Source organism: Acanthaster planci, linkage group LG12 (assembly GCF_054643075.1).
Source record: "Acanthaster planci isolate LZ-2023a linkage group LG12, COTS_SCS, whole genome shotgun sequence".
Taxonomy (NCBI): domain Eukaryota; kingdom Metazoa; phylum Echinodermata; class Asteroidea; order Valvatida; family Acanthasteridae; genus Acanthaster; species Acanthaster planci.
Window position 1 is genome coordinate 11,119,658 of NC_141788.1, and position 27,187 is coordinate 11,146,844.

Consider the following 27,187-nt stretch of genomic DNA (forward strand, 5'->3'; position numbering starts at 1 on the left):
CTCGATTTCCGGCCATCCAGGACTGGGTTGCGCTTTCGTTTCTTGGCGGTCTGATCATCGTCTTCAAAGACAGTAAACAAATCGCCTCCAAACGCATCTGCCATGTTGCTGATCGCAGTTTGGAATTTACCGTCGTCTGTGTCCAACTTAACACGTGGGATTAAACCTCTATCCACTGCACTGGTACGCTGGTGATATGGACACGCCGTTTGTGTAAACGAACAGCAGGGAACCAGTTCTGTTAAGATTAATTCCTGATCATAATGGCTTGTTTATCCTGATGTCGCAGCTACGGCAACGAACGCAGTAAGTACCCTGAAAATGTGATGAGCTTTATTTTTTACTATTCCTGTATTGACACAGTTACGATTATGTGATCCGTGCACATGTACCTTAGGAGTTTTAAGTTGTGCTTGTAGCATGATATGACTCTTTGCTTTACCTTGTATAAGTTGTCATAGGCCTGGGCCCACGCCAACGGTAGTGTGTGGTCATGCATGCCATAGCAGGCCTGGCCCCACTAGTGTGGCACGGATCACTCCTGATTTATCCTTAGGGATAAATCAGGAGTGATCCGTGCCACACTAGTGGGGCTAGCTATAGCAGGCCTAACTTCTTTTCCCATTCATCCAAGCTCTGTGGTTAAAGTACTTAACCTAAACTTTGAATCTTCATGACGAGAAGGGGCGTAAGACTAATAGGAGGATTATTAAGCTTAAAAGGCAGACTGATGTACATGTACATGGTAGTTGACTTGTTTAAGTTTCTTCACGGCATTTATACTTTCAATGCCAAGAAGTTCTTCTCCATTCCACAAACAACCATAAAGCCTAACAAACATGCCTAAAGTAGGGAGTCCAACACTTTTCAGTTTTCTTTTACCCCCACAAATTTAGTACCATTGGAAAGAGAATTTCAAAAGAAAGTGAATGGTATAAAATTTAGCTCAATATCTGTTAGTATAGTGAAGTTATGAATTTTTTGTTATTAAAATTAGGTGTAATTATTCTGTCACTTTTTGGGGGTGGACACAAATTTTATTTTCATCAATGTATTTGAACCACATGGAGTCATGGTCCTCATCGGTTCCATTTCCAGACATGCCAGAGTTTGACTGAGATATTTAATTAAGTCACAGAGGAAGTGTAAAGTAAACAATATCTTTTAAATTATAGAGAACTTTATCAATAATACACATACATATGTAGCATACATACGGGACAGTTGAGTTGGGCTTGAAACTTTTAGTGGTGTGTGAAAGATCACTGAAGCACAGTTTTGATGTAATTTTTGTCATTAATAAATAGATATAAAAATAGAGGACCAAGTTTGTCAGGTGTCATAAGTTCCTTTAAATCTTTTCGTGTTTGACAGGGTCTTTTGATAACATTTGATTGAAGCAACATGTGTGGTTTATGCGCTTGTTATTTGCATCTTGCTCCCCATGCACCATGCATCAATCTGATGCACAGGCATACACCTATAGGGTCGTCATGAGAGTCAGTGTTGATTTAGTGTTGTTGCCAACTTTATTCGCAAGAATGACCAAGAAGGTTGCGATAGAATTGTAAGCTAACTGTTGACTGAATTGGAGAATTGAAAAGCAGACTAATACTGCTTACTGGATCTGGATACTGGGCACTGGATACTGGATACTGAGGAGCTGTACAATGATGCAGGACGTATATACGGTTAGAAACAGGATGTAGTTCAAGTCACAAAACTTAAGAAAGGAAAGTCTTATAGTCACATGTCTTAGCTGGATTCTTAGAACAATGACTGTGAATGAATAATTTCACCTTAAAACAAAGTCCTTGGTGGATGATAGTACAAGCTTAAATGAAGCATGCTGAAGTGTGCCACAGCCTCTGGGCTAACAAGGCCAAATAGGCGGAGCAATATACACTGTACAAGACACTGTGTGGATGTACTCTTACAAGGAAAATGCAGTGAGTAATATGTCTAAGAAATGGCAAACAGGATATACATGTATACAGGAAATGAAAAAGTTATCAAAATTAAAAATGAAGATTCTGAAATAGTAAGGAAACTGACAGTTTGATGTCACCCCCCTTCCTCACTCTGTTTCCTCACTCTCCACTGCCCACAGTGCCTGGGTTTTCCACTTCACCTGCCTTGACCTTTGACCCCGACTTTTTTACCGCACATATAACCCGGGCGCTTCTACTGCACATAAGGGGACTTCCCCTTGCTTTCCCGGTCGCTACAAGTCTCGACTTGCCCGGCCTGAACTTGTGACTTCTACTTCCTCTCTGCACGAACAGGGAATTCCCCTCGTGACTTCTGACAGTTTACAACCGCCTTAAATAAGCGGACTATATATAAAAACAATGTCCAACCAAACCTACATCGTAACCGACGATCACGAGCGTCTCAATGCCGACAACTGTGATCCCCACGTCACCTTTGGTCCTTTTGACCCGAGTAAATTAATTATTTCAAAACCCGTGATTAAAGACAATAAACATGCTTCTGTCTGCAGCTCGTCTATTTTTTGTCACTACAACGGATGAGAAAAAGCCTGTTAATTATGACGATCGAACCCTGTTAGGGCATAAACCTGCTGGATAAATACGGTACAAAACCCCCGAAAATATCAAGGGCCGCCAAATATGCTACCAAATCGAGCAACCTACTGCAAATGTACTCGATCACATAGATTTAGCTGTTTATAGGTTTATTGAATCTCAAGTCGCCATCGGGTCTAACATTCCGTCTAATACCATAAACGCCTACAAAGCCAGTCGCGAAATTGATGACCTTATAAAATAGAGTACGTGGTTAAACCACCTTACACTGCCAAGAACCGAATGTATGTAAAATAGATCCCCATGCTTCTCTATTTTATCACCGAAAAAGACCTATTGACTCATCAAATATCCAGAAATTTACCGATAAGAGTTGTGACGCGCAATCTTTTATTCACCCAAAAGATGTATACCATGGTACTCATGGTTCAATGTTGTTCAAATAAATCTGTGCTACAAGTGTTTAGTGGATTTGATTTTGAAGACGAGTTTGAAGATTGAGAATAAATGAGATTTATTTTGGAGATTTGTGAAAACTAGAAATGCAAAACAATGAAGATTTGAGAAAAAATGAAAAAAATATTTTAAAACCTTGTATAAAATTAGAGATGGAAAAACCAAACAATGTCAATTGTCACTTTTGCAAAAACGTAAACGCGTCTGTTAAGGTAATAGACGGCAGTGATTCTAACAACTGTTCAAATTGTCGCCATATTTATTTATGCCAGGACTGCAGGAATCGCACACGTTGCGAAGGATGCACCAATTGTTCTAATTGTAAATCTTGTCAGGAATGTGATAGTTGTTGGAACTGTAAATCTTGTGAAAGTTGTATCGAATGCATTGATTGTTCCAACTGTACTTATTGTATCAATTGTACGAACCAGAGCGATAAAGATTTTTTAATATTTATAAATAGCGTTTATAAAAGACTTATATTAATTATGCCAAATGACCCTTTACCCAAAGTAAAAACAGACTTTGACAAAGACTTGGAAGAATTGGGTCTAATGATTGACGAAACCAGAGAATTACCTGATGGATATGAACCCGAAGAATTGCCTGATGATTTTTATGGTTGTACCGACTGTCATGATTGTATTGGATGCGAAAGATGCCACAATTATATTGGATGTGAAAATTGTGAAAGATGCTACGATTGTGGAAACTGTACCGATTGTACAAATTGTTATAGTTGTTATTGTTGCATCAACTGCGAAAATTTAGAAGGCAAATCACATTTAGCATTTGAATGGGATGAATATGGTTTTGATCACTATTATAAGATGAGACTAAGAAGACCAAACGAGTCCTACCCTGATCCAGAAACCGAATTAAAAGAGCAAGCTCAAAAACTTGGCTTAATGATTAACTATGACGAAGAAGTAGAAGAACCACCACCAAGTAAGTGAAACAAATACCGAGTGCACTTCCTAAAACAACCCAAAGAGAACTTCCCCCGGACATGGTTGTTCGGTACCTATATTACGCGGGTGAACAGGAGGGAGGCACCGTCAGAAGGGCAACAGATCCAATTTGGTCAGTGGACGTTTGTCAAGTGGAGAAGCGTACCAGTCAGTGTAAGCTAGCCGGGGTTAAAAAATTAAAAACGGGGCCCACTTTGTACTATCTGTTAAACGGGCCAAATAGAAGTTTCGTCAAAGAAGAGCTTCAAGTCGTACCTGAGGATACCAAATTACCACCAGCTAAATAATGTCCGTAAGCTAACATGTCTATGTCGTTTGGTAATATATAACGTTTAGTGTCTAATGGCGAGAGGCTTAACTTATTTTGCCTGATGGTGTACACTTGATGTTTATCTGATCTAAATAACAGCTCTTTATTTAAATGCTGCGCCCGTTAAAATAGGCAGCTTTTATACATCTCGTGCGACAATCGTTTCTGGGTTACGACCTTAGTGACGCTTTTTGCCTTCTTTAAATTTTGATCTTCTGTTAAAATCGAATACATCTTAGGTCTAATGCAAACGACTTCCAAAATGACCTTACCTCCAAATTCGTCTTTCATCTTGCCTATGACTTTTTTGTTTTTGGGATCGTGAAGTTTATGGCCAGGTGGGTAATTGCTACAGTCAAATACATGTAGCTCGCATTTGTTATGCAGGTACTTGGTTAAATTTTCAGTTTGGATCTGAACGAGTGAACTGTCCGTATCCGTGTAAAGTAAATTTACTTTATCGCCGAAATTGAATTTTATCTCATTTTAATAAAAGTCGTACATCAAAGTTTTAGATAAGTCGAGCACGCTTACGCTGCAGTAAATAGGCTTGTTCAGCTTGGTCTTTACGCGATACATTTCCACGAATGAAAGGTCGCACTCTTTAAACGGAACCGTCGATTTGTAATTCAGTTTAAAGGTCAATTTTTTGTACTTATCTGTGTCTTGTACGTCTCTCAATAAACACCCGTCCATTTGGAATCTGACATTTCCATCGTCTTGCCAAAAACTGAATTGTTCATCAGTTTGAAGAAGTCTTTCTCGAAATCGGACTTAGCTAATTTACGCAATTCGGTATATTTATCGATGTAGCTCTTCATCCAAGGCCACTGTTTAAACGACATTACAAGGTGTACCTCTTTTAACTGGAGGCCGAGTTCCAGGTACTTTTGCAACATACGACAATGAACTAAGTATTTATGTTTTGTGCCTAAAGTGGCCACGAGTTTGTCTACAGAGGTTACTTGCTCGCCTTTGCTAATTAAATTTTGTTTGTAGCTTGAAAACCATTCATTTGGAATTGACATATTTTCAGGCGCTAGCGGGAAGTTGTTGTGTTTGACATGTGCTGCGGGTAGTCTAAGGTGACCTCAAACATGTACCCACACGTGTCATTTGGTGGAATTTTAAGAATAAACTCAGGAGTAAACTTGCCTAAGTTTTTAAGCCACTGAAACTCACCCATGGGTAATGATTGACTCATCATAAAGCAACTTTCATTGATACCATTAACCCTACTGAATTCTATACTTTGAAATATCAACTCAACTTTTAGTTAGTTGTGACAAAATAAAATCACTGTGTAGGGGCCTGAAATAGGTACACATTGTTTATCTCAAGAACATGCCCCCCCCCCATTTTCTATGGTTGTGCTTGCTGCTAGTACAGTGGAATCCTACAACTGTTCAGTGTAGGAGTGGTGATGGACAGGAAACGGCTTAGAGAAGAAGTAGCACGGTGTTATGTAATGCTTCCTGAAAGGCAGTGTGGTCACATGTGGGCCATGTGTGGAGTCTTTGTTCTGAGTCACTCTGACTCCATGCGTTGTCGAAGTAACATCGACCCCAACACATGCCCTACAAGTGCCTACCTGTTTCCTTCTTTTACAGGTATGTAATGCTCTTCTTTCTTTTCATGCCAATCTATGAGGTCCTTAATAAGTAGACAAGTGATTTATATTGTTTAGATTTTCATGTAATGGCAACTAGGATGAGTCTTTGACGGGTCAGTAATTACTTGTTGGCAAGTTAGGCATGTATCATGTGGCATGAAGATTTCTTACCACTACGACATTATGCAACACGCAGGGACATGAAGTGAATCAGGGCTCGCCTAAACCCGCACTTTGATTTTTCTAACTTTTAATAACTAGGCCCACTGGGGAGTGAATTCAGTGCGTATTTGTATCAGCGAACTTTTTCAGGCGTGTGGTAGATACAGCCTGAATTAGGCCCTTTGGCCATGCTAATTTGAGTGGAGTGTAACAGGTCAAAACGCGAATCCAGTACAGAGCATGCTGTAGCCTAATTGACCAACTGATAGATTTGGATTGGAACCTAAGGTGTTCATGTTTCTTGTTATAGTGTGGACAGTTATAGTTTCGTGTAAAGAATCGATACTGAAGAATCGATACTGAATGTTTGATACTGGGACCACGGTGTGCGTAGTATCGATTTTTGGTAATCTCTAGGATTAGATTTATTAGTAGTAAGTAACAGATAATGTATTTAAGTTTAGACTCTGACTCCATGCGTTGTCGAAGTAACATCGACCCCAACACATGCCCTACAAGTGCCTACCTGTTTCCTTCTTTTACAGTTTGGAGTCATAATTTTAATGTGCACCCTCACGGTGACTTGTATAGGTCACCTGGGGTGTAACAACTGTGTAAACCAAACTTAAGTTCTTGAATCTGGCTTTAAAAAAAAGTAGCAAGCTAATGAGCATCAGGATGGTCTTCATTCAGCGCTGGCTTCACCTTTATGGGTTTCAATTCTTGGGAAAACTCAGAATGCACGAATTTCACTGCTCCTACTTCTGCATTAGATGATTGAATAACAGAAGAATTACATCAGACATCTTGTTTCCATCACAAAAGTGTTTGGCCCTGAACAATAAAAGAAACTAAGTGGAGGGAGGAAACAAGCGTGCTGACAAGTGACACAGAGTTCTCTGCTGCAGACTATGAATGGTTCATGAACAACTCTGAGCTTGCATCGTGGCATTGTGCGACATGTGCCTTGTTTTTTACTGACGAGTCTGCGATTCCAGTTGGAGAAAGTACCAGAGCATCTGCCCAAGCACTTTCTCCACCTGGAATTTGTGAAGATGTAATGGAAGTGGACGAGCATGCCCTTTGTAGTGAAGAGGAGTCCAACGCGTTGTTTGAAGTCTCTGGTAGATTTCAGATCCCTCAGCTGCCCAAGGAGGAAAGCATTGCCAACGAGTCTGTCCCAGAAGTCATCTCTAATGCTGGTCAAGACCTTGTTGTCACTTACAAGATTTTGGAAAGGGGTACTCAGCGAGGAAAGCTAATTCTGATGGATAACCGAGGCTACAAGTATACCAAGAGGTGGCAGCAAAGCCCATCATCAAGCAAGGCTGCAAAATCCCACTGATCTCTAGTTTCAACTGGCTACTGATTTCATCCTTGTGGACTTCTTAGTCAAGAACATTATCATTGACAAAGAAAGACACTTGCTCTTCATGACCCCAGAATAAGGCATCATTCTTGATTAAGCCGAGACCTGGTACATTGATGGTACTTTCAATGCTGTCCACAAGCCTTTCACCTAGCTGCTGAGTATCCACACCTTTGTGTAATTAGAACATGGACTACAAAAGCAATATCCAGCCTTTTGTGGTGGATTTGGGTCTGGACTGTGGTCAGTACTTTGAGCTATTCTCCCTGATCGTCACATTCAATGGTGCTTGTTCCACTTGATCCAAGCAATCTGGAACAGAGGCCATTGCCCTGGCTTAGCGTGCTGTGCACCATGCAGAAGTTGATGGCTCTTCCATTCCTACCACATGAACATATCCAGCCCTCCTTCATCAAGCTCAAGAACAAAGTCAACGAACCCCTCCTGAGCCATCTGTTTGAGTACCTCCAACATGTCTGAAGTACTTGGATCAACAGCTGTGTTTGACCACTGAAGCACTGGTCAATCTTTAAGCATAGCATTCGCACCATCAACGATGTACCGGTAGAGGGGTGGCATTGCAGGTTGAACCTCAAGGCTGGAAGATCTGGAGGATACATGTACCAGATCATCCCACCTCTACATGCAGAGGCCAAGCTGGTCAGCATCCAGATAGTTCTTGTAAGAGAATCCAAGATGTGCCACATCCAGCAGAGGAGTGCCAGGCAGATTCCAGCTATGAGCAGCCACCAGGGCTTCTATTCACTTGCAGCCATCTGCACAGTCCAGCTGTTTCAAGAACCCAAGAACACAAACCCCAACGGCTGTTTTTAGAGCCATGCATTTTCAAAAGAGACTGTTCCTTTCACATTATAGAAAGGCTCTTTTCAGAGCAACATTCTTTCCCCCCCCCCAAAAAAATGAGAATTTGTATGTTTAGGTAGGAAATCAATCAATCTAAAAATACTGATAGATAAAATAGTAGCACCCAAAAAAAATCAAGAAAAAATTTGCCCAGGTACATAAAACATTCTTCAAAATCCTGTTCTGTTTTTTTCGTAGGTCCAGATCGCATGAAAAGAAAAGCTACCTTTTGCTCTAAAAATCTCGCTTCAAATATCTTTTGCATCAAAATGAGTTTCAGAGTCTCCATTTTTTGTACCTTTGCAGAAAGCTGAAGGTATTCCAAGTATATAATAAGTCAACTACATGTACGCATGCAATAAGATTGTTGGCGTATAAGTTGGTTGGCATACAAGTTGGTTGGCAAATGAGTTGGTTGATGTATGAGGCGGCATTCATATGAGTTGGTCTGCATACATGCGTACGAGTTGGCATCGGTCTGAGTTAACCAGCATTCCACAGAAATGTTCAGTACTCTCTGTGCTCTCTTAGATGTTTCAGATATATGTTTCTTCCACGATAGATTGTTGGTAATGCAGATCCCAAGATACTTTCGGCTGTCTACGCTGGTTAAATTTTTGCTGCCAGAAATGTTAAGATAGTTTTGTCAGTGCCCAGGTTTTAATTGTCCTGCATGTTGATGGGTATAATAATCCATTCTCCAATTTGATTGCAGACATGACCTTTGAGCCTTTAGGGAAGGCCTAAGGAATCCCAGATAGGCTGGGAGATTGGCAATTCATTTTCCCCTAATTTTCCGAGTTACTGCTCTGGCTAAATATTGCACTTGCAGTTGCACCAGTCTTGCCTAAGATCTAAGATCCTACGAGTCCACAAAGATCATGTAAATACATTGTATAATAAAGCATTTTTTTATTGTTTAAGAAAGTTAAAATCTGGATTAAGTAATCTGACTATGGATTTGAATATTCACATTGGGTTCCAGTGGTGTAACTATGGGGAGGGGGGCACCTGACCCCCAAAGGATGTCCAGGTGCCCTCCCCTATGTGAAGTCTTTGAATAATGTCCGTTGTAATGCATTGTAGCTTATTTTCTTATGGTGCCCCTTTGAAAAAAGGTTCTCAGACAAGCACTGAGTATACAGTATTCATGAATTTATTGCTGTGCCGGTATAAAGGCAAAACCTGTAATTAAAATAACTGTGACTGTTTTTCTCAAGATTAAGATAAAATACGTGTAGTTAATAAAAGAAAATTTGTTTACATTTAAGACAGTTTTGGTGAGAAAATCAGCAAATCAGCAGAAAATCAGCAAATGTTATAGCACACTTCCTGCTGCTTTTCTATCTTGGTAGGCTGAATAATGATCACTTGTGGTTTACTGAAATAGACTTGTGCATGAAATTTGTTGCAGCATGAATTGGGAGCACTTCCAAGACATCCAGTGTGCAAACATTGTAAATTCCAGATGTACACATGGTGCCTGGTCAAGCACTTTCAGCAAACTGTTTGATTTGTTATGGTGCCCTCAAATGACAAGAACAGTCTGCAAGCAGCAACTCAAAAACTGAATCTAGAGAAACTAAAATCATTCCTTTAATTGTTGAATTGCTTTTGAGTTAATGGTTAACTGAGTTAAAACAGATAAGTTAGAAACTTTTAAAAGTTTCTTTACAGTTAAGATTGAGGGACATGTATGTTATAAAACATAATAGATTGCCATAATTCACTGTCTTGTGTGCATCCATGTATAAATGACCTTGTCACCCCCATACATATACATAATATAGTGGTTAATTTCTAGAAAGAAAAACATAGCCCTTGAGCCAGGAGAATAACAGTGCTCTCTCCCTCCGAGACTGACCTCCACCAATATTTCTTTAATCCTTTAGTCCCCAAGAGCAGGCAAAAGGATATTAACAGAAAGAAAGTTGCTCTCTCTCTCAAGAAGCCTCTTTAAATCTCTTCAAACTGCATATACCGGGATTTTTTTGCATAATTTCTTAGAACGTTGGATAAAAGATGGACCCTCAATTGGTCTTAGCTTGACCAAATCTCATTGAATTTTAACCATGCATGCACTTGATATATTGAATATACTTTCACACATGTATGTCTCTTTCTGTAGTGTCTCTTGTTTCTATGGCAACCAAATATACAGGGCGACACAACTAAAGAAAGTTTTCTTATAGGACTCTCCTAATTTGGTGCACTTGTTTTTTTAAGTTTTCATTTAGAATACATGTAGTTGCGATTGAGCTTCAACTTCATAATTGTTTGTCTGCTGTCATGAAGATAATGGCAAAATATTACAAAATGTAAAGCACTAGTATACTTAAGTGTAAACCCTACCCTTACCTGAAGCTACATACAACATACATGTACCTCTTGTCAAAAATGTAATATCCAGTTCTGTGGCTTGTACAACCTTAGCCTGGTTTCAATGTTTACGCAAAGAGACACAGAGAGCGTTATCCATCTCTGATGATACACAATTATAAACGCTTTATCTCGACTGATGACACAAACAGGAACGGTGACCATCTGCTTTGAGATGCCAGAGTACAGTAGGCCTGTACAGGTGAGCAAGAATGTCTCTCTTGCTTAATACCACTCATTTTGTCCATTTTTCCTTGTACTGACATCTGACGCTCCAGTTGTCAACAAAAAATCAGATCATTAACAAAATACATCAAACTAGAAAATCACTTTGGCTTCAAGAAGTGGTATCATCACCTAAAAAAGCATTTTATGAGAATATATATATACTTATATATACTCAGTGTTTTCCCCGAAAGCTTATGAAAACAAACAAACAAACAAACACCCCAACACCCCAACAAACAAACAAACAAACAAACAAACAAACAAACCCAACAACCCAACAAACAAACATACAAACACTCACCAAAAAACAAACCAACACCCCAACAAACAAACCATCCAACCAACCAACAAATAAACAAACAAACAAACAAAGAAGCAAACACCCCAACAAACACAAATGTACATGTACTTGGGTGGGACTCGAACCCACGACTTCCTGCTGACTATATAATTACTTATAACATGTTTGACTATTTCCTCTCTTTCCCTTTCCAACAAATTAAGTACATGCACAGGAAGAGGACAATTTCAGTGCATGCCAAGTTATTGGGGTCATGGAATTGTAGAGTTACAAAGTACAAATATAATTGTAAGGTTAAATGACAACTCTCATTAACGCAGAACATACTATACTCACTTTATTTCAGAGCATGAAGTGAAAGATAAAATAAAAGTATGAATGAATGCTTTATTTGCTCTGAAATTTATGTCTTCCTATTTACAGGTTTCATTTAGCGTTTGAGAGCTTACAGCCATGGTACTCGTCAGCACTTCTGGTTTGGTGATATTTGGCATTACGCTGATCACATTGGCCGTCACGTCAGCTGTCATAGCTGTTTGTGGGTTACTACTGCAAAAATGGCAACTAGAGAAGCAGCTGAAGGCCTTCCCTGAAGCACCAGAAAGACATTGGCTCTTTGGCCATGTACACAAGGTATTGACCCCATTGTTGAATGATTCATGAGTATGTTTGGCTCTGTGACAGGAGTTACAGATAATGTCATTAAGGACAAGTGTGGTACCAGTACATGCACTTGTGTGTAGTTTGCGCATGTAGACAAATTAACCTACCAATATTTGAAGATTCTGGCAGTCATGGAAGAGATGGTGTGTGATGTCATTTGACCAAGAAATGGAAAAAATAGGCATCTGAAACACCATTGCAATGATTTTCAAATGAAATGCCATCTTTAAAGTGGAAGCTAAACTAAGACATGTACAATACTTCAATTTGATGTTTTTATTGTCAGCTATTTATTTTTCCATTAGCACTTCATTTCTTAGTCATTTAAGGAGAAAAAGGGACCAACTACATGTACAGTATATGGAACTCAAATGAGATGGACATTGTTGTATGAATGTCATGCTGATTTAGGGGTTTCGATGTGCCTGTTCTGACAACTTGACAACTTCTGGAACAAAGTTGTTCGTTTCTCGTATAATCCTTTTAAGTTCAGCAATAATGAGGCTTAACCAGACCTGATAAGCAAGTCAAATTGTTCATTTAAACTTCGCTTGGCGCAACTTACACCACCTAAAATGACTGTGCAAGTTAATTTGTTACATTAGTTGCGGACTTGCGCAGTGCGTAAGTTTAGTAAAATTAGTCTTAATTTGTTGCACAACTTAAGGAATAAAATGTGGTATAAGTGGAGTTACGCCATTGCATAAAGTTTCGTGAAATCAGCTGCTGCTGAGAATTATAAGAGCCATCTCTGCAGTGGCATACCCTGTTTATAAAGGTAGAACACACATGTTGCACGCGTCTGACAAATAGGTGTTGTGACTTAAGAATACATGGGCATTTCGCTGTTCCCAAACTGTGGCCAGGGTGCCAGAATGCATCATTACAATCCACACCGACATGTTAGTAGACTCATACACATCATGACATGCTTTACTGTGTGGGTTTTTTGATATAACAATAATGCACCTTGCCAGTGTCTTAGGCTTGGTCCAGTACTATCACCAGGCCCCTATGAGGTTTTAAGGAGTAAAACTATCCCATCATATGTACCTGTACTTTTATTCTCTCCATGACATGTAGTAATCAATACACTGTCATATTTATTGAAAACAATTATGAATGCAACCAATTTCCTCTTAGGCAACCTCTGATGAGAAAGCAATAGCATGGGGAAGAAAGAGTGTAGATGAAGCCATGTATGCCTTGGTCTTTTGGGTGGGGCCTTTCATGCCGTTTGTCTGTGTGTTTCATCCGGACACAGTCAAGACAATTCTCAAGACCTCAGGTAACCTAAGTGTATTAAAGTTTGTTAAGTGTTATAGAGGAGTTAAATTTGCATTCAGTGTGCCATGATGTTCAATCTCTCAATTTCTACACCATTTATCAGATCCAACTCAATGAGCTGGGTGCTCATGATGGATACTCATCCATGTAGCATGCTGGTCTCTTGTGAGTGCAGAATCTAAAAGGATCAAATCAAGAACACCTCACAATTTACACATGTACATTCTACATGTAATTGACAATTTTAATGAAGAGATTTGAAACAGTGGTGCACTGTAAAATCACAGAGGGCACACAGCAAAGTGATTTTTACAGAAGTTACCGGTATTAATCACAGCATGAAAAGCCTTGGATTGTGCCATGTTTTACATGTTTTTTTTCCAGCAGTGTTTCTGTAAAATACCTTTTGATTGTATGAAAAATGGAAATATCCCTTCGGATTTGTAGATGTTCTCTCGACCGTTTATCTTAATATTGTATACACTGTGCCCTGGTTGGTCTTGAGCTGGTTTACTTTGAGACAAGAATTCATTGAACAATAGTAAACCACATTTGTTTCTGTGATAGAAATTGCAGTGTCCAAATGTTTACATTGTCGTGCTGATTTGTCATCAATTTATGGTCCTAAAATTGATTTGTGTAATAGCAATTACATCGTTACAGCTCAAGCATGTCAAGTAGGTGGCTGTGCATGTACAGTACATGTACCAGAAGTTGTCTCTGAAAGCTTAACCCCAAAGTCTTATCAAAGTCAAAGCCTGTAATTGATGAAAAAAAATCATGTCTTCAATGCAGCATTGTAAAATAACTCATTTAAAAAAATTAAACAGTTGATGTTTCCTTCGCGTAATGTGTGTATGTGTGTTCTCTGCATCATTTAATACAAACGTATTGGGAAAGCTTCTAATCTCATAGAAAAAGATATTTAGTAATAATGATGAAAATATCCAGTCCTCCCAGTGTCACAAAATCATATTTGACAAATAAATAGGCCTATAATATTGTAATACTGCATTACATACATGTACATATATGTACCTTTATATCAGTATCTATTGTGTCAGTAGTCAACAAATGATGTTCTGTTGCACTTGGCTTTCTCTTTGGAAGTCCAGAAAAACAAGTTACTTGAGGGCAGGCTTTGGAAGTTACGAGACAAACTTCTAATGTACTGTACTTGTACCTGCATAAAACCACTTCACAAACCACTATCACCCAAGGGCTTGAAAAATATACCAACTGACCTCTGGATCAAGACCAGTGTTAAGTACTGATCTCTAACTACTCTTTGTGATCAAACCGACTATTTTTTTTTTTCAAACGGCAAAGTAACAGCAAAAAGTTGTTGTTTTTCTTTTGGGGGGCATCATTCTTGCAAAAACCCTTTGGCCTAGGAAAAGTTTGAACTACTCACGTATGTACATAATGTAAGCCTACAGTAAGGCTAGTGGATTTCAACTAAAATACCTTGTCATTCAGTTTGTGTTGCTTCTTGTACATCCAGAGCCTAAGTCAGAGAATATGTATCGCTTTGTACGGCCGTGGATTGGTGATGGGTTGCTGCTGTCTACTGGCAAGAAATGGGCACGCAACAGACGTCTGCTGACACCAGGCTTTCATTTTGACATTCTCAAGCCCTATGTTGATATCTTCCAAGAATCTGGAGATATCCTTGTTGTGAGTATAGAGCAATGGATGTATGAACAGAAGACATGTATTACCAGTTTTCCACCAATCATGCCAATCCATCGAATAAACCCTATATACATGTACGTACATTTATATTGGACTTTATTTTGGCATTTATGCATATTGCAGATTTGGCTCATTGTGATTGGCCAACACGTTGCAAACTCTTGGGGAGGCACTATTGTGAAAGGCCCGTATTCCAACAATAAGTGAAACTGAAAGAAGCTTAGAAACTTCTGTTTACATGTACACGTGTACATAGCCATTTTTGGCTAACTCTGATTTCCACCTGCTTTGCATTAGAAACACCCTGTCTGCTACTTCAGCTCTGGCCACTGCTGTGGTTTCCCCTGATTATAGACTGTGAACACAGTATTGGGAAATGTTGACTTAAGTGATAACCACAGGTTTTCTGAAAAGGGGTTTGTAAGGGGTACATTCTGATTATACAGTCTTCATCAGGAGGTTGTAGCCATTTTAGATGCTTTGTGTAGCATTCAAATTTGACAGTCTTTACTGAAAGGTTTAGCTTCATGTACGTGTATGACTACAATGTTACCTTTTGCATACGTATCACTTTCACTTGCGGGGATAGATGGGGAAATATGGGAACGATCAAATGCTAAAATTGCATCTCTTAATATGTGAAAGTTTGTCAAACAAAGAGAACTGGCATAGGCAACTGAACACATCATCACATTTCTTATGGTCAGAATTTTTTTAACCGAAAAATCTGCTCTTTGATAATTGTATGTCTTATTTAGAATTTCAGCCGTCGGCTCTTTTTTGGAGACAGGACTTGCCAAATTTCTTTTAAGAATTCAAAATTTGTTACACTAAAACTTAAGAACATGGATTAGAGAAATCCATGCTCTTACAACTTTCCGATGAAGATTAAATGACCAAACAAGCTCTGGGTGTATACATGCATGGTTGCTGGTGTACATGTACATGTATGATGGCTATTATTGATGAGGTACCGTACTGTGATAAGTAGCAAGACTCAGCTGGTAATTTCATTTCCCACATTTATCAGCCCATGTGCAACAACTGATAAAACATCTTTCCATATCATCTTGCAGTGGAGTCTGCTCTGCATTGCAATGTCCGGTATCTGACGCCAACTTTGACTGCTTTCCATATTGCTGCATCTCATGTTCGTTGTCTAATCATAGTCCTTTCTCAAATATTATCATTTCATTACTTGACAAAGCAACAGATAAATCCAAACTTGAAAGTATTCTGGATTCTACAAAGATGCATGTCCTCCAAACTGCAAAACTCATACATTTACACACTATCTTGCCTGCATTGTTCACCAGAATTCGTGCCTTCACATCTGTATCATGCCCTATCTCCTGAAGAATTGGTATTTCTAAAAATTTCTAAAATACGTTCACTTTGACCAATGTAGTGATAGTCAGACTTCAGATAGAATTTAAATGTAAAACATTTAAACAAGCCCCAGAGACAAGGAAATAAACTGCACAGAAGTAAATCATAGAAAGGAATGAGCCTCGAGCTGGACCAAGAGAGGGTGCTATTTGGACCAACAGAGGTTCCTTTGGTACTAACTGCACATTGCTGGTTCACGAATGACTAGGAAACACTAGTGTTGCAGTCACAACGCCACTAACAAAATGAACAATCTGACCAACACAGCTCTTTTCAACCAATGAGGGGGTGCTTCTGCTCGAGGTGGGTTGCATAATCACTGAAAATTGTCTCCAACTCCAGGGGTCCAATTTGGTGCCAAAAAGAAGCATGGGACTGCAGTCTACCAATCAAGTTGAGGCCATTATCTGATTATGGCCAAACTACATGTAGCCAGTGTGATCTTGTTCCAAAGTCCTGGTCAAGTATGCAGAAGCACTGCTTCATAGTAGTGGCCAGGATGGTGCCATCCACAAAGGAGAACCTTTCCCCATATGAGGCATTGCCCCATGTGAGCTCCCAGAGATCAGTTAGACTGCAGTAGAAGCCAGCTCAGGATGATGTACGTACATGCATGTAATGGCCTGCAAGTTTAAGAGGGCGTTCCTGGATCTTTTCTGTCACTGTAAAGGTCCTCATTCCTCATCTGATCCTGTCACAAGATGTTCAGGGCCATACACAGCATCCTAGTGTAGCACCTACCTGTATTGAGAGTCTCCTACATCTTATAATAGTTGTGAGGGTGTAAGTCTCCATTCCATAGAGAAATACTGCCCCTACCATGGTCACAAACGGTGACCTTTTAAAGTTATTGTTGAGCGCTAATGACCAGACTTTGATCCTGCTGTGGAGCAGCACTGAGCACTGGCCACACGTGTCCTCTTTGGGTCTTGGGGTCTTTACCACTGGAGTTGATCCTAGCTTCAAGGTACTTGTAATCAGGTTCATCCTTGGGAGTTGTACCATCCTTTGTGTGGACTGCTGTGTCATCAGTGTTATGTTCTTTGTGTTCGGCCAGAGGCCAAAGGTCACGGATAGTGTTAGGCACCTTGCACAAGCCAGTGAATGTGATTAATGTTCAGAGATGTTTATGCTTGATGCCTTCAGTAATTCTCCTTTTCAGTCTACCTGATGCTTTATTTCTTGATTGCTTTCAGTTTGCTCATAATTGGCATGGTTTATATTGACCTTTACATGTGTACAGGACTACCAACAAGGCAACATTGTTCATTCAACATTTGAGTGGTAAATACACTAGTTATCCACTGCAGCTTGCTTTGATGTGCGCTGTTGCCTTGCTGGATATCTTTTCCTCCAGTGCCCAAATTGTTGTCTTCAGAGGGAAGAGGATGACTAGAGGATCCGGGTCAAAATATCAAGTTCTAATTTACCAGTTCTTTTTAGAACCACACAGGTTCCAAAAGAGATAGTTCCTTACATATTGTACATCTGCCAGCCTCCTACAGAAATCAGTAAGCCTTATTATGTATGCAAGTAACCCCCAGAATTGGACATGCACAGTTGATAAGTGCCAGCTAAAGCAAACATGTACGTGATATTCCTAGAAACCTGCACAACACATGCATTGTTTCTAAACCCATACTGGCTTTCATGTGCTGTCCATACAAGTCATTAATTGTTTTTGCAGAGAGTTCATTCCAAGGGAATTGAATGGCATTTTCAGCTGATCGTTCCCAGTAGTTAATTAGTGACTCTCTTCTGAAGTCATTCCTTTTTCTGTTGAACTACATGTAAGAACAGCCATAGTGTTTTAAGATAATACATTCAAGATGCATGTAAGAATTACGTATACATGTACAGCATAAGTACCTACGTGTACATGCAAATGGCAAGATTTGCAGTTTAGTCAATTACAAGCCACTCATAATTCATGCCACAAAAAGTGACGTGGAATTAAAAGAATTCAAGGGATCGTTCCACATAGCTCATTTAATTAGTTTCAATGTGAGACAAGACAATTTGTATGGCTAGTAGTCTTGGGAATAATCTGTGATGGCTGTGTGACTGTTGATCTAGAGAGCCAAGCATTTGTTTTTATTTTTATTTTCTGACCTTAATCAAGTGCAGAAGAAATGGCAAGCTGCTTGTGACGGAGAAGAGAAGCAGTCTATGGAGATGTTCAGTCATATCAGCCTCCTCATGCTGGATAGCCTACTGAAATGTATCTTCAGTGTTGAGAGTAATTGTCAAACGTAAGACAACAGTAACCTGTGCAGGATGGGATGACCTGTTTAAAAGCACCCCATGGAGATACTGAAACCAGCCCGTGAAATTATTAGAAATTCAAAACTATCAATTTAAAAGTTTTAAGATGAGTGTATGATTGAGGTTTCATTGCCAAGTGTAGGAACTTGCAAGGACAAAAGAAAATAAACTTGTCATGCTGCATTGCTGCATTGTGCTCACCACACTTTCAGGAGAAAGAGAAACCATCTAGCCCCCCTCCTCTTCAAAACACATAATCTCTTGGGGGAGGGGAGGTGGCCCCTCACTCTTGCCAGGTTCTAAAGTAGTACGCCAAGCAAGACTATACATCTTGGTAAACATAAAATTTTTTGTCCACTGTAGACATCTTAACCCCCCCTCCCCCTTTCTATAAGTCATTTCACACTGCATGCACATGTAGTTGGTTCATGACATTTTGAATACACTGCTTTTAGCCACTTCATGCCGGGGCATTTTTCAATGTTGATGATGCTGGGCCGGCATGACTATCATTTTTTCCGTTTTCAAAATCCTTAAAAAATTCATTATTTCATTTAACGGTCGTTTATAGCCGCACAAAGTAATCTTTAGGCACTACTCTAAGTTGACAGGTGACCTTCATTGACGCCCGAGTATTTCAGCCAGGCCTGCAGCCTTGTAAACAGAGCCCAGATTGTGCTGTGTTATATAACTTTCTTTTGTTCACGAACCTGGCTCAGTGCACTGCTGACCTCTTTTCAACAGGGGCCAGATTAGCGTGCAGCGGTGCTGTGTGGCTCATCGCTGCGGTGATGGAGCGCTTTTGTCCCCGGCGGTAATCCGCTCGCTCTCAATGCCCCAAACCCTGGTATACGGTTTAAAACAAGGCTGGATTATCACCACTTTTGAGAGTGAAAAATGTTGGTAATGCCCAGCAGCCTGGTTTTTTTGTTTGGAGTACGGTCTTTTGTTACAGGGCCCTGTTTCCTTTGTCCGAGTTTGGAGACCCCGGCCATGCATATAAACCATACGTCTCCGATTCCGGGTCTCCGGCATGAAGTGGTTAAGGAGCTTTGACTTCAAATCACATGGACCTCCATTTCATGCGAACAGAAATTAATGTTATGGCTGTTTGCTTGTTAGATCTACCAGTTGAATATGTACGTGCACCTGATGGAGCATAAATTGGTCTGTAGGTTTGAACACAAAACTGTTAAATTGACAGAGTTCACTGTCTCCAGCAGTTTCATGGGCTGTCATTGGATTGATACAGCCCCTATGTTTGTATTTATCTGTAACAAATATTTGGCTCCCTGTTTGTCATGTTCATTGTATTTCAATGCTGAATTCACCAAGGAGGCACATATACAATACCGGTATGTCTGTGACTTTCATAACATTTACAATGCATTCTCCTTACCACTCCGAATTTAGATATCATTCATATGCTGTGAGAGATCTTATTGTTATTAAACAATTTTAATCTTTCTTGTAGTGTTGAAGATCACCCATATATCAAAGGCATTTATGAAATTGCCCGGTTGGTCGGAGAACGTTTCCGCTTTCTTCCCTTCCACTTGGACACAGTCTACAACTTAAGCCCTAGTGGGCGGCGCTTCCATCGAGCAATTGAATCAGTTCACAAATATGCACGTGATATCATCCATCAACGCAGGCTGACTCTAGCAGCAGAGACCACCAACAGTAAAACTGGACAAAGGAAGCACGTAGACTTCTTGGACATCCTTCTCTGTGCAAAGGTGAGATTCTTGTTGAAGAGGGGTGTCATGAGGTCCGTGAAAGCTAATCTTAAACAGTCATAAAAGGTATTTATTAGGCATGCCTGCTAGTGCAGCTGCATCACACTTTTAAGTGCATTTTTGGGACCTACCCCTGGAGAAAACATTGTGGATGAATTTAAGGGACTATCTCAAAAGTTGGATATGGTCAATGGCTATTCCACTGGGCACAGTCAGTGTTCTCAGTTGAATGCTCAATGGTCTGCTTGAGGAAGCCATTTCACCTAATTGCAAATACAACAGTTTCCAGTGAGTTGGTACTCGTCATTACTTACGTGTGTCTTTGCTTGTTACCTGATCTGCCTAACATGACTCTCACATAGTCCCCTACCATCCCCAACTGACTCAAAAGGGCAGAATTTTGGGACACCTCATGTAATTGTCAAATTAAATGCATTCATATAAGCTACTCTCAACACATAGACATCAACACATTCAACAGAAGCAGACATTTTGCTCTTTAAGTGTCTTTTTTTAAACAAAATCAAACTTGACTTACTCCAAGATGTACAGACATGGGGATGGACAGAGACTGGGACAGATGGAGGGGGAGATGGGGATTTGCAGGGGAGGGGGGAGACAGACAGAGAGGGAGGCATGGGCGGACACAGACAGGGGTGGACAGAGAAGGAGACTGGGATGGATGAAGAGAGAGTTGAATAAATGGAGAGGGGTAGGGATTGAGACGGGATTTATGGAGATTCGGATGGACAGAGATGGGCACAGAAATATAGGAACACGAGGGGATGGGAACAGATGGACATGGAAATGGACAGAGAATGAGACATGGATGGAGTCAGAAATGGAAATAGAGACGGACAGGGACTGATGGACAGGGAGATGGAGGAGGGATGGATGTAGACGGGGACGGATGCAGTGAGAGACAGAGAAGAGAACAAATGGAAACCACTGCATGTATAGATAAACATTTCCTTTGCAGATATACAATGTATACTAAAAACTCATTTTAACTCGTCTCTACAAAGTGGCAAAAGTCTGAACTGTGAGAACATCAAAATCTTTTTTCCCTTAATGTTTTATTTCAGTCACAGTATTGTGATCAATCAAAGGTCTGTGCAGGTCCACCATGAGGACATCACAAGCTGTTAAATACCAAGTCAAGTCTCAGATCATTCAAATGAATTGTGACAAAGGTATTCTCATACATGTACATGTAGTTCACCTTATCACTCCTGACTGGTCTTGTGAAAAGCAAAATTATGGTGACACACGGTTTATTCCAATTCCAGAGTAGACCAAGATTACAAGGTCTTTCTGTGTACTCCTGATTGAATGATGCATTTTCTTTCCTGTTGGTTTCAACCTGAGCTGTATTTTCCTGGACTTTCCTTTATTTCCCAGGACACTGATGGCAAGGGATTGACAGACCAAGAGATTTTCGATGAAGTAGACACGTTCATGTTTGAGGGTCATGATACGACTGCATCGGGCATATCCTGGTTCTTATACAACATGGCCAGGTTTCCTGAATTCCAGCAGAAGTGTAGGGAAGAGATAGACAGCCTTCTGGCAGACAGAACAGATGACAAATTGCATTGGTTTGTTTTTAATCAAATCATTCTCCAAACTATTAATATGTTATGGTTTTTTCAGTCTTGGTGCTGTGACCTGACTGTACATGAAAATTCATGAGTGTTCATCAAAATGTGATTTACTGAGCAAACAACTTCAAAGCCTGGGGTTGAAAATCAGTCAAAGCCTGAGAGGAAAAGAAAGCCAAGTATTGGACCTCCCTAGGAAGCAGTCTGCTTTTGATGAAAAAAAATTCTGTTGATGACATTTTCCTTTTTGACTTTTGTTTGAGTTCAGGCATAACTTGCATTTAATATGTTGCTGTTATTGTGTTACTGTATGAAGGGATGATCTCAACAATCTACCATACTTGGCCCAATGTTTGAAAGAGAGTCTACGTTTCCATGCACCTGTCTACCATATAATGCGAACTTTGACCCAATCTGTGACCTTTCCTGATGGCAGAATGATACCAAAAGGTAAGAAGCAGTTCATCGGGCATCTAACATAGGATCACTAAATTCTGATTTGAGTAGAATTTCTTTAACTTCCTGTGGAAAGACATTCAAGAAATGTCATCTACAGTGTTCTCCAGTCTATAAATGCTGCCTAGCAGCCAGTGTAATTCCAAACCTTGGGAAGGGAAGGAAAGGCCAAAGGTGATCCTGAAACAGCCTACCCCCTTTGTATTTCCTTGTCGTACTTTTATGAGACCCCAGTAGGTTGGACTTTTAGAAATTAGAAAACAGTATCAAGAGTGCTCTTAAAATTGTTTCTGCTACTGTACTGAATATTCAGTTGTACCAAAGTAATCCTTGCTCCCAGTCTCTCTGAATAGAGCATATTAAATACAGTTGCTGTAAAAAGTTGGTAGATTTTTTTGGAAATCCGGCTGTTTTAATTCTTGAGTGTCAAACAGTGCATGCTGATCATAAAAGGTGCAGTGAATATTTAATATTTTATAGTATTGAATTATAAGAACACATGTAATCTCAATTCAACAGGCATATCTGTCGCTATTCTCATCAGTGGCTTGCACCACAATAAAAATGTTTGGCACGACCCAGAGACCTTTGACCCAGAACGGTTTGCCCCAGAAAGGATCCAGTCCATCCCTACATATGCATATGTGCCATTCTCAGCTGGCCCAAGGTGAGAATTAATTTTGAATTCAGACTGTGAACAGACATCTTTACCACAGAAAGGCAAGGGAACATTCCTTCCAAGTCGACGTGTATTTTGAACAATGGATAAAACATGGGGGGTGGGTAAACCCAGCTTCCCCCCCACCTTGTTTTTCAACGTTTATCGTTTTGAAAAGGATCTGCCAGGTTTTTCTCCACCAGACGTGATGCCTTCTTTTGAGAGAGTGCTGTTCAGTCTGAGTGGTTAACAACAGTCAATCTGTTATCAGATGCTATGCAAGAATAAATGGGATCTTGTCTGGTTACTGTCACCTTTATATTCTAGGAATTGTATTGGTCAGCACTTTGCCATGAGTGAGATGAAGGTGGTTGCAACCATAATACTTCGCAACTTCTACCTGTCTGTTGACGAGTCCGTACCAGTCTTGCGCAGAAATGCTCTGGTTCTTCGAGCTGATAATGGAATAAATTTGTACATCTCGCCTCGCAAACTCTAGAGAACAGACAGAGTTTCAAAGAGGAATATGGTCCAGAGAGGAGTGAAGGTTTGTGTGTGAGGTTGGTGTGAGATTCCAGAATCATTCCAAATTATTAAGGAAGTAACAACAAATCCAAAAGATTTTCATCCAGAGAGGTAAACTGTGCAGCAGTCCTTTGTATAGCAACAATTTTTATGTTTTTTATGCATTTGGTTCACAGAGACACACATGATTGAGTAGGCCTTCTGCTTTGATCGTTAGACTACTTATCTGGAAAACATTTATTATTTACAACAAGTTTGTTTCATGCTAAATCAATAATAATTGATCGACTTGCTGATGCACCCACCATAACTTGGCTAGAGGGGTGTTTTAACTGAATTGAATTAAACTTAATGAATGGTAATTAAGATTGGAATATATGTGTTCTTGGACAATCTTAAACATTTAAGGCTGCCAAAAGAGTTTGGACACTGATTTTGAAGCCCTTGCCACTGGATAATCACATTCTGTGCCACCTCACGTAGCATGTGCCATGTGCACCTATCTCTGCAAGGCAATTGTGTATGACTACTCATGACAGGAACATATTGTCAAATGGCTTGCAATGGCTTGGGTTTGCAAAAAATTAAGAGAATTAGCTACTTGGTATTTAGGTCTTTCGGGAACAATGCCAAAATGAGTTTCTGTCTGGCTGCGCTGATAGGTCAGACAATCACATGCATATTGCTTTTCCAAACCTTGGACACACTTCAGTTTGATTTTGTGCCGTTAGAATACCAAATTTGCTCATACTTTGGAAATTTATGATTTCAAACTTATTTTGACTTTCTGACAAAAAGTTTTCTATGAATGGAAATAAGTATGTGCTTTGCTAGATGTTTAAGACCTGCTCATTAGAATGGGCGCAGTTGATCAACTGTGAAGCTTTGTAGCATCTTTTCTAAGCAATTTCTGTTGGGTCTTTCACCTCCTACTTTGCTCCCTGTCTCTCTGGTCGTTCAATTCCAAGTTCTCCCTGCTGCTTTTGCTTGCTCTGATGCTGTTCCACTCCTAGCCTTGTGGTTTTCTTCAAGATGGTATCTCTTCTTCTTTTGCATGTTGTCAAGGTAATCAACCGCTCTGTTTTTCTGTGCCTTCAACTTGCAAGATAAAAACAGGTAGTAGCCTTAGGAGCTGTTTTCTTTAACACTGCAGACAACACCCACATGTCTGTGTTCTGGCAGATTTTGTTTCTTCCTTTGAATTAATGTACATGTACCTTGTGCACTGACATTCCAGCACTTCAACAGTTATATGGATGCAAGCTTTCATCATTCCTTTAAACTTGTCAGAATCTTTAGATGCCTGTCTTAAGGGCTAGAAGAGTGGCATCAGAGTACCTCAGATGCCAGTTGTCCATTCCAGCATGCATGTCTCCTGGATCCTCCTCCATTTGAGAACGTATACCACTGCAATTCCTTCCACATGATCAATCTACTCATCTGCCCCTCTGCAAAACTTTTTCATCCATTAGTCTGACATTAGTTTGCCAAGCAGACTGAGATTATGCATTTCTATCAGTCCATTATCCAAAAAGTGCTGAGTAATGTGCCGCAAGACGTTCCCTCCTGAGGGAGTGTTCTGAACTTGTCATAATGTTAGATAAGAGTCCCATGGATGAGGAATAGAAGATAAAGGCAATTTCCCCTGTATCTAGGTGGTATGCCAATGAGATTCTCATTCTGTAAACATGTTAAACCACATAGGTCACCTTTTCCATATATGTACCTCAACTTATTCATGGACAAAACAATATTGGCAGCTATACCACTGTTCTGCAGTGCTGAGGAAAAAGTCGTAGGAATAGATTTCAGAGGATGTTGTTGACTATGGAGTTCATTTAGATTTAGTCCATGCCGGTTCAACAAGCTGCATTGAAGCATGGTTTGCAGTACAGCAATCTGTCAGTGCATTGGAAATGTTCTCAAGGAGTTGCTGTTTTGAATCCTCTTCTTTCACATCTGTGAGATATTTTTTGGATTTTGGCCAGATTGCCCATGGAATCTGTGATGTGGCAGTTGCTGTCGTCAGGTAACCACCCCCCGCCCTCAGCAGTTGATCAATAGCCTCAATTAAACAGTAAGATTTTGCTGTGTTGGTACTGCTGTCATGTTTGTCCTGGATGATTGCCTCAATCAATCAGAAATCAAAGTACACATGGAATATTCATCACAAACTAAGCTGAATGCCATGAATTTCCTTGGATCTGAAGGTTTTCTGTACTGATAGATTCTGAGAAAGAGTCCTTTCCAGAGCAGCATCTTACGTGCCACAAGATCTTTTTCTGGTGAGTTGATCTGGGGATGAAGTGAGTCAAAAGCTGTCTTTACTGTATAGGTTTACAATTCTCTGTCTTTATTTAGTGGAGTGTCCAGACACTATTAATTATCACACAAGCTTGAGTAGAACCCAGAATAATGTTGTGCATCTGTGTCCCATATACCATGAGTCTTACCGGTTGGGAGCATGATAACGGATTTATTTTCAAGAAAACTTGACGCGCAGTAAAGATGTTACAGGGGCCAAATGTGCCACCTTTGAGTTTACAGTAAATTTTGCAGTTGTACATTTTGCTTTTAGCGTCAAAATAGCGCATACAAAACAAACCAGAGAACATCAGCATAAACCAAATGCATGTAAAGTAAGACAAAATAAAAGAAAGCACAATAATACTCCAAACAAACTAAATCAAAACAAAAAAAACAAAGCCAAAGACAATCATGCAAAACAAAAAGATAAAAATTGGGGAAAAGCTGCAGCAGAAATCTATGCAAATGCATTATGATAATTTCATATTTTCTGTCAATTGTGTTATATTGTATTTATGTGTTTTTGTTATGACTGACTGTCAGTCTTTTGATGTGCAACCAATGATAGTGCTTACCGACAGTATAATCTAGTTTTTGAGCATGTTGTGCAATTTTGATACTGCATGTAAATACTCCATGAAACTTCTGTGGTCAGACACAGAACCCTTGTCACAGTTGAAGTCGAGTGAAAGAAATGGCCTTCTATTTAGTTATCTATTAACTAATAATCGTCATTACCAGAATTTATATTTGCTTGTGCATGAGCAATCAGGTGTCTTTTTAAAACCCGATTGCATAACAGTATTTAACAGTTAAGTATTTTTTTGCTTTTGTGCTCATTATCTCTAACTAAACTTACAAAGAAATTTTTCATGAGGAAATATGTCTTTAAGGCCACATAGATCAAGAGCAAACAATTGTGTCCACATTCCACATTGTATCCATATTTTATTTATGTGTGTAATTTTGCACAGTCATCACTTATAAATTGTGAGCAAATAAGTATTAATGGGTTTTAATTCCTTTATGTAATTGTATATTTTTTATCAATAGTGTTCTTACAGTTTGTAGACTTGTCTTGAATAAGCTTGTCTTCAAGTGTATTATTTTATTGGTTGAACTCCTGAAAATAAAAGTTAGTCTCAAGTAGATGTGAGAATTTGAATGCATACATGTTGTCACTGGCAGCATTAAGTCAACTTACTCTTGAGACAAGCATAATATTTTCATAGGCTTAATGATTTTCACAAGTTGATCAAAGGAGAGGCAAAGTCAGTGCATCATTCCTCCCCCACACCTTTTAGAAGGGCACATTTCATCTGTGCTTATTTGCACTTATCAGTTTTCAACACAGCTTTGGGCAACCCTCCTTCCTCGTAGCCAAACAGTGGATCCATCACT

General features: G+C 39.7%; 2 protein-coding genes across 4 annotated transcripts in view; one reads left to right on the forward strand and one right to left on the reverse strand.

Annotated features, from left to right (window-relative positions):
- Positions 1–278, reverse strand: part of mtrex (Mtr4 exosome RNA helicase) — a 28,840-nt gene extending 28,562 nt beyond the window's left edge. Inside the window, exon 1 of the mRNA XM_022236575.2 lies at positions 1–278. Coding sequence (XP_022092267.1) covers positions 1–104 — 104 coding nt within the window. The 5' untranslated portion in view covers positions 105–278.
- LOC110980178 (ultra-long-chain fatty acid omega-hydroxylase-like) lies at positions 173–27,007 on the forward strand. 3 transcript variants are annotated; one of them, XM_022236578.2, is made up of 11 exons: positions 251–306; positions 10,825–10,874; positions 11,625–11,834; positions 13,008–13,152; positions 14,656–14,828; positions 18,363–18,487; positions 19,975–20,239; positions 21,641–21,837; positions 22,157–22,290; positions 22,816–22,963; positions 23,282–27,007. In XM_022236578.2, the coding sequence occupies exons 3-11, from the start codon at positions 11,655–11,657 to the stop codon at positions 23,451–23,453; spliced, it is 1,539 nt and encodes a 512-aa protein (XP_022092270.2). In that variant the 5' UTR covers positions 251–306; positions 10,825–10,874; positions 11,625–11,654; the 3' UTR covers positions 23,454–27,007. The 3 variants fall into 3 exon arrangements, with proteins under 3 accessions (XP_022092268.2, XP_022092270.2, XP_022092271.2); XM_022236576.2 differs by lacking the exon at positions 10,825–10,874 and having other exon boundaries at positions 173–306; XM_022236579.2 differs by lacking the exons at positions 251–306; positions 10,825–10,874 and adding an exon at positions 5,812–5,896.
- The last annotated feature ends 180 nt before the right edge of the window (positions 27,008–27,187 follow it).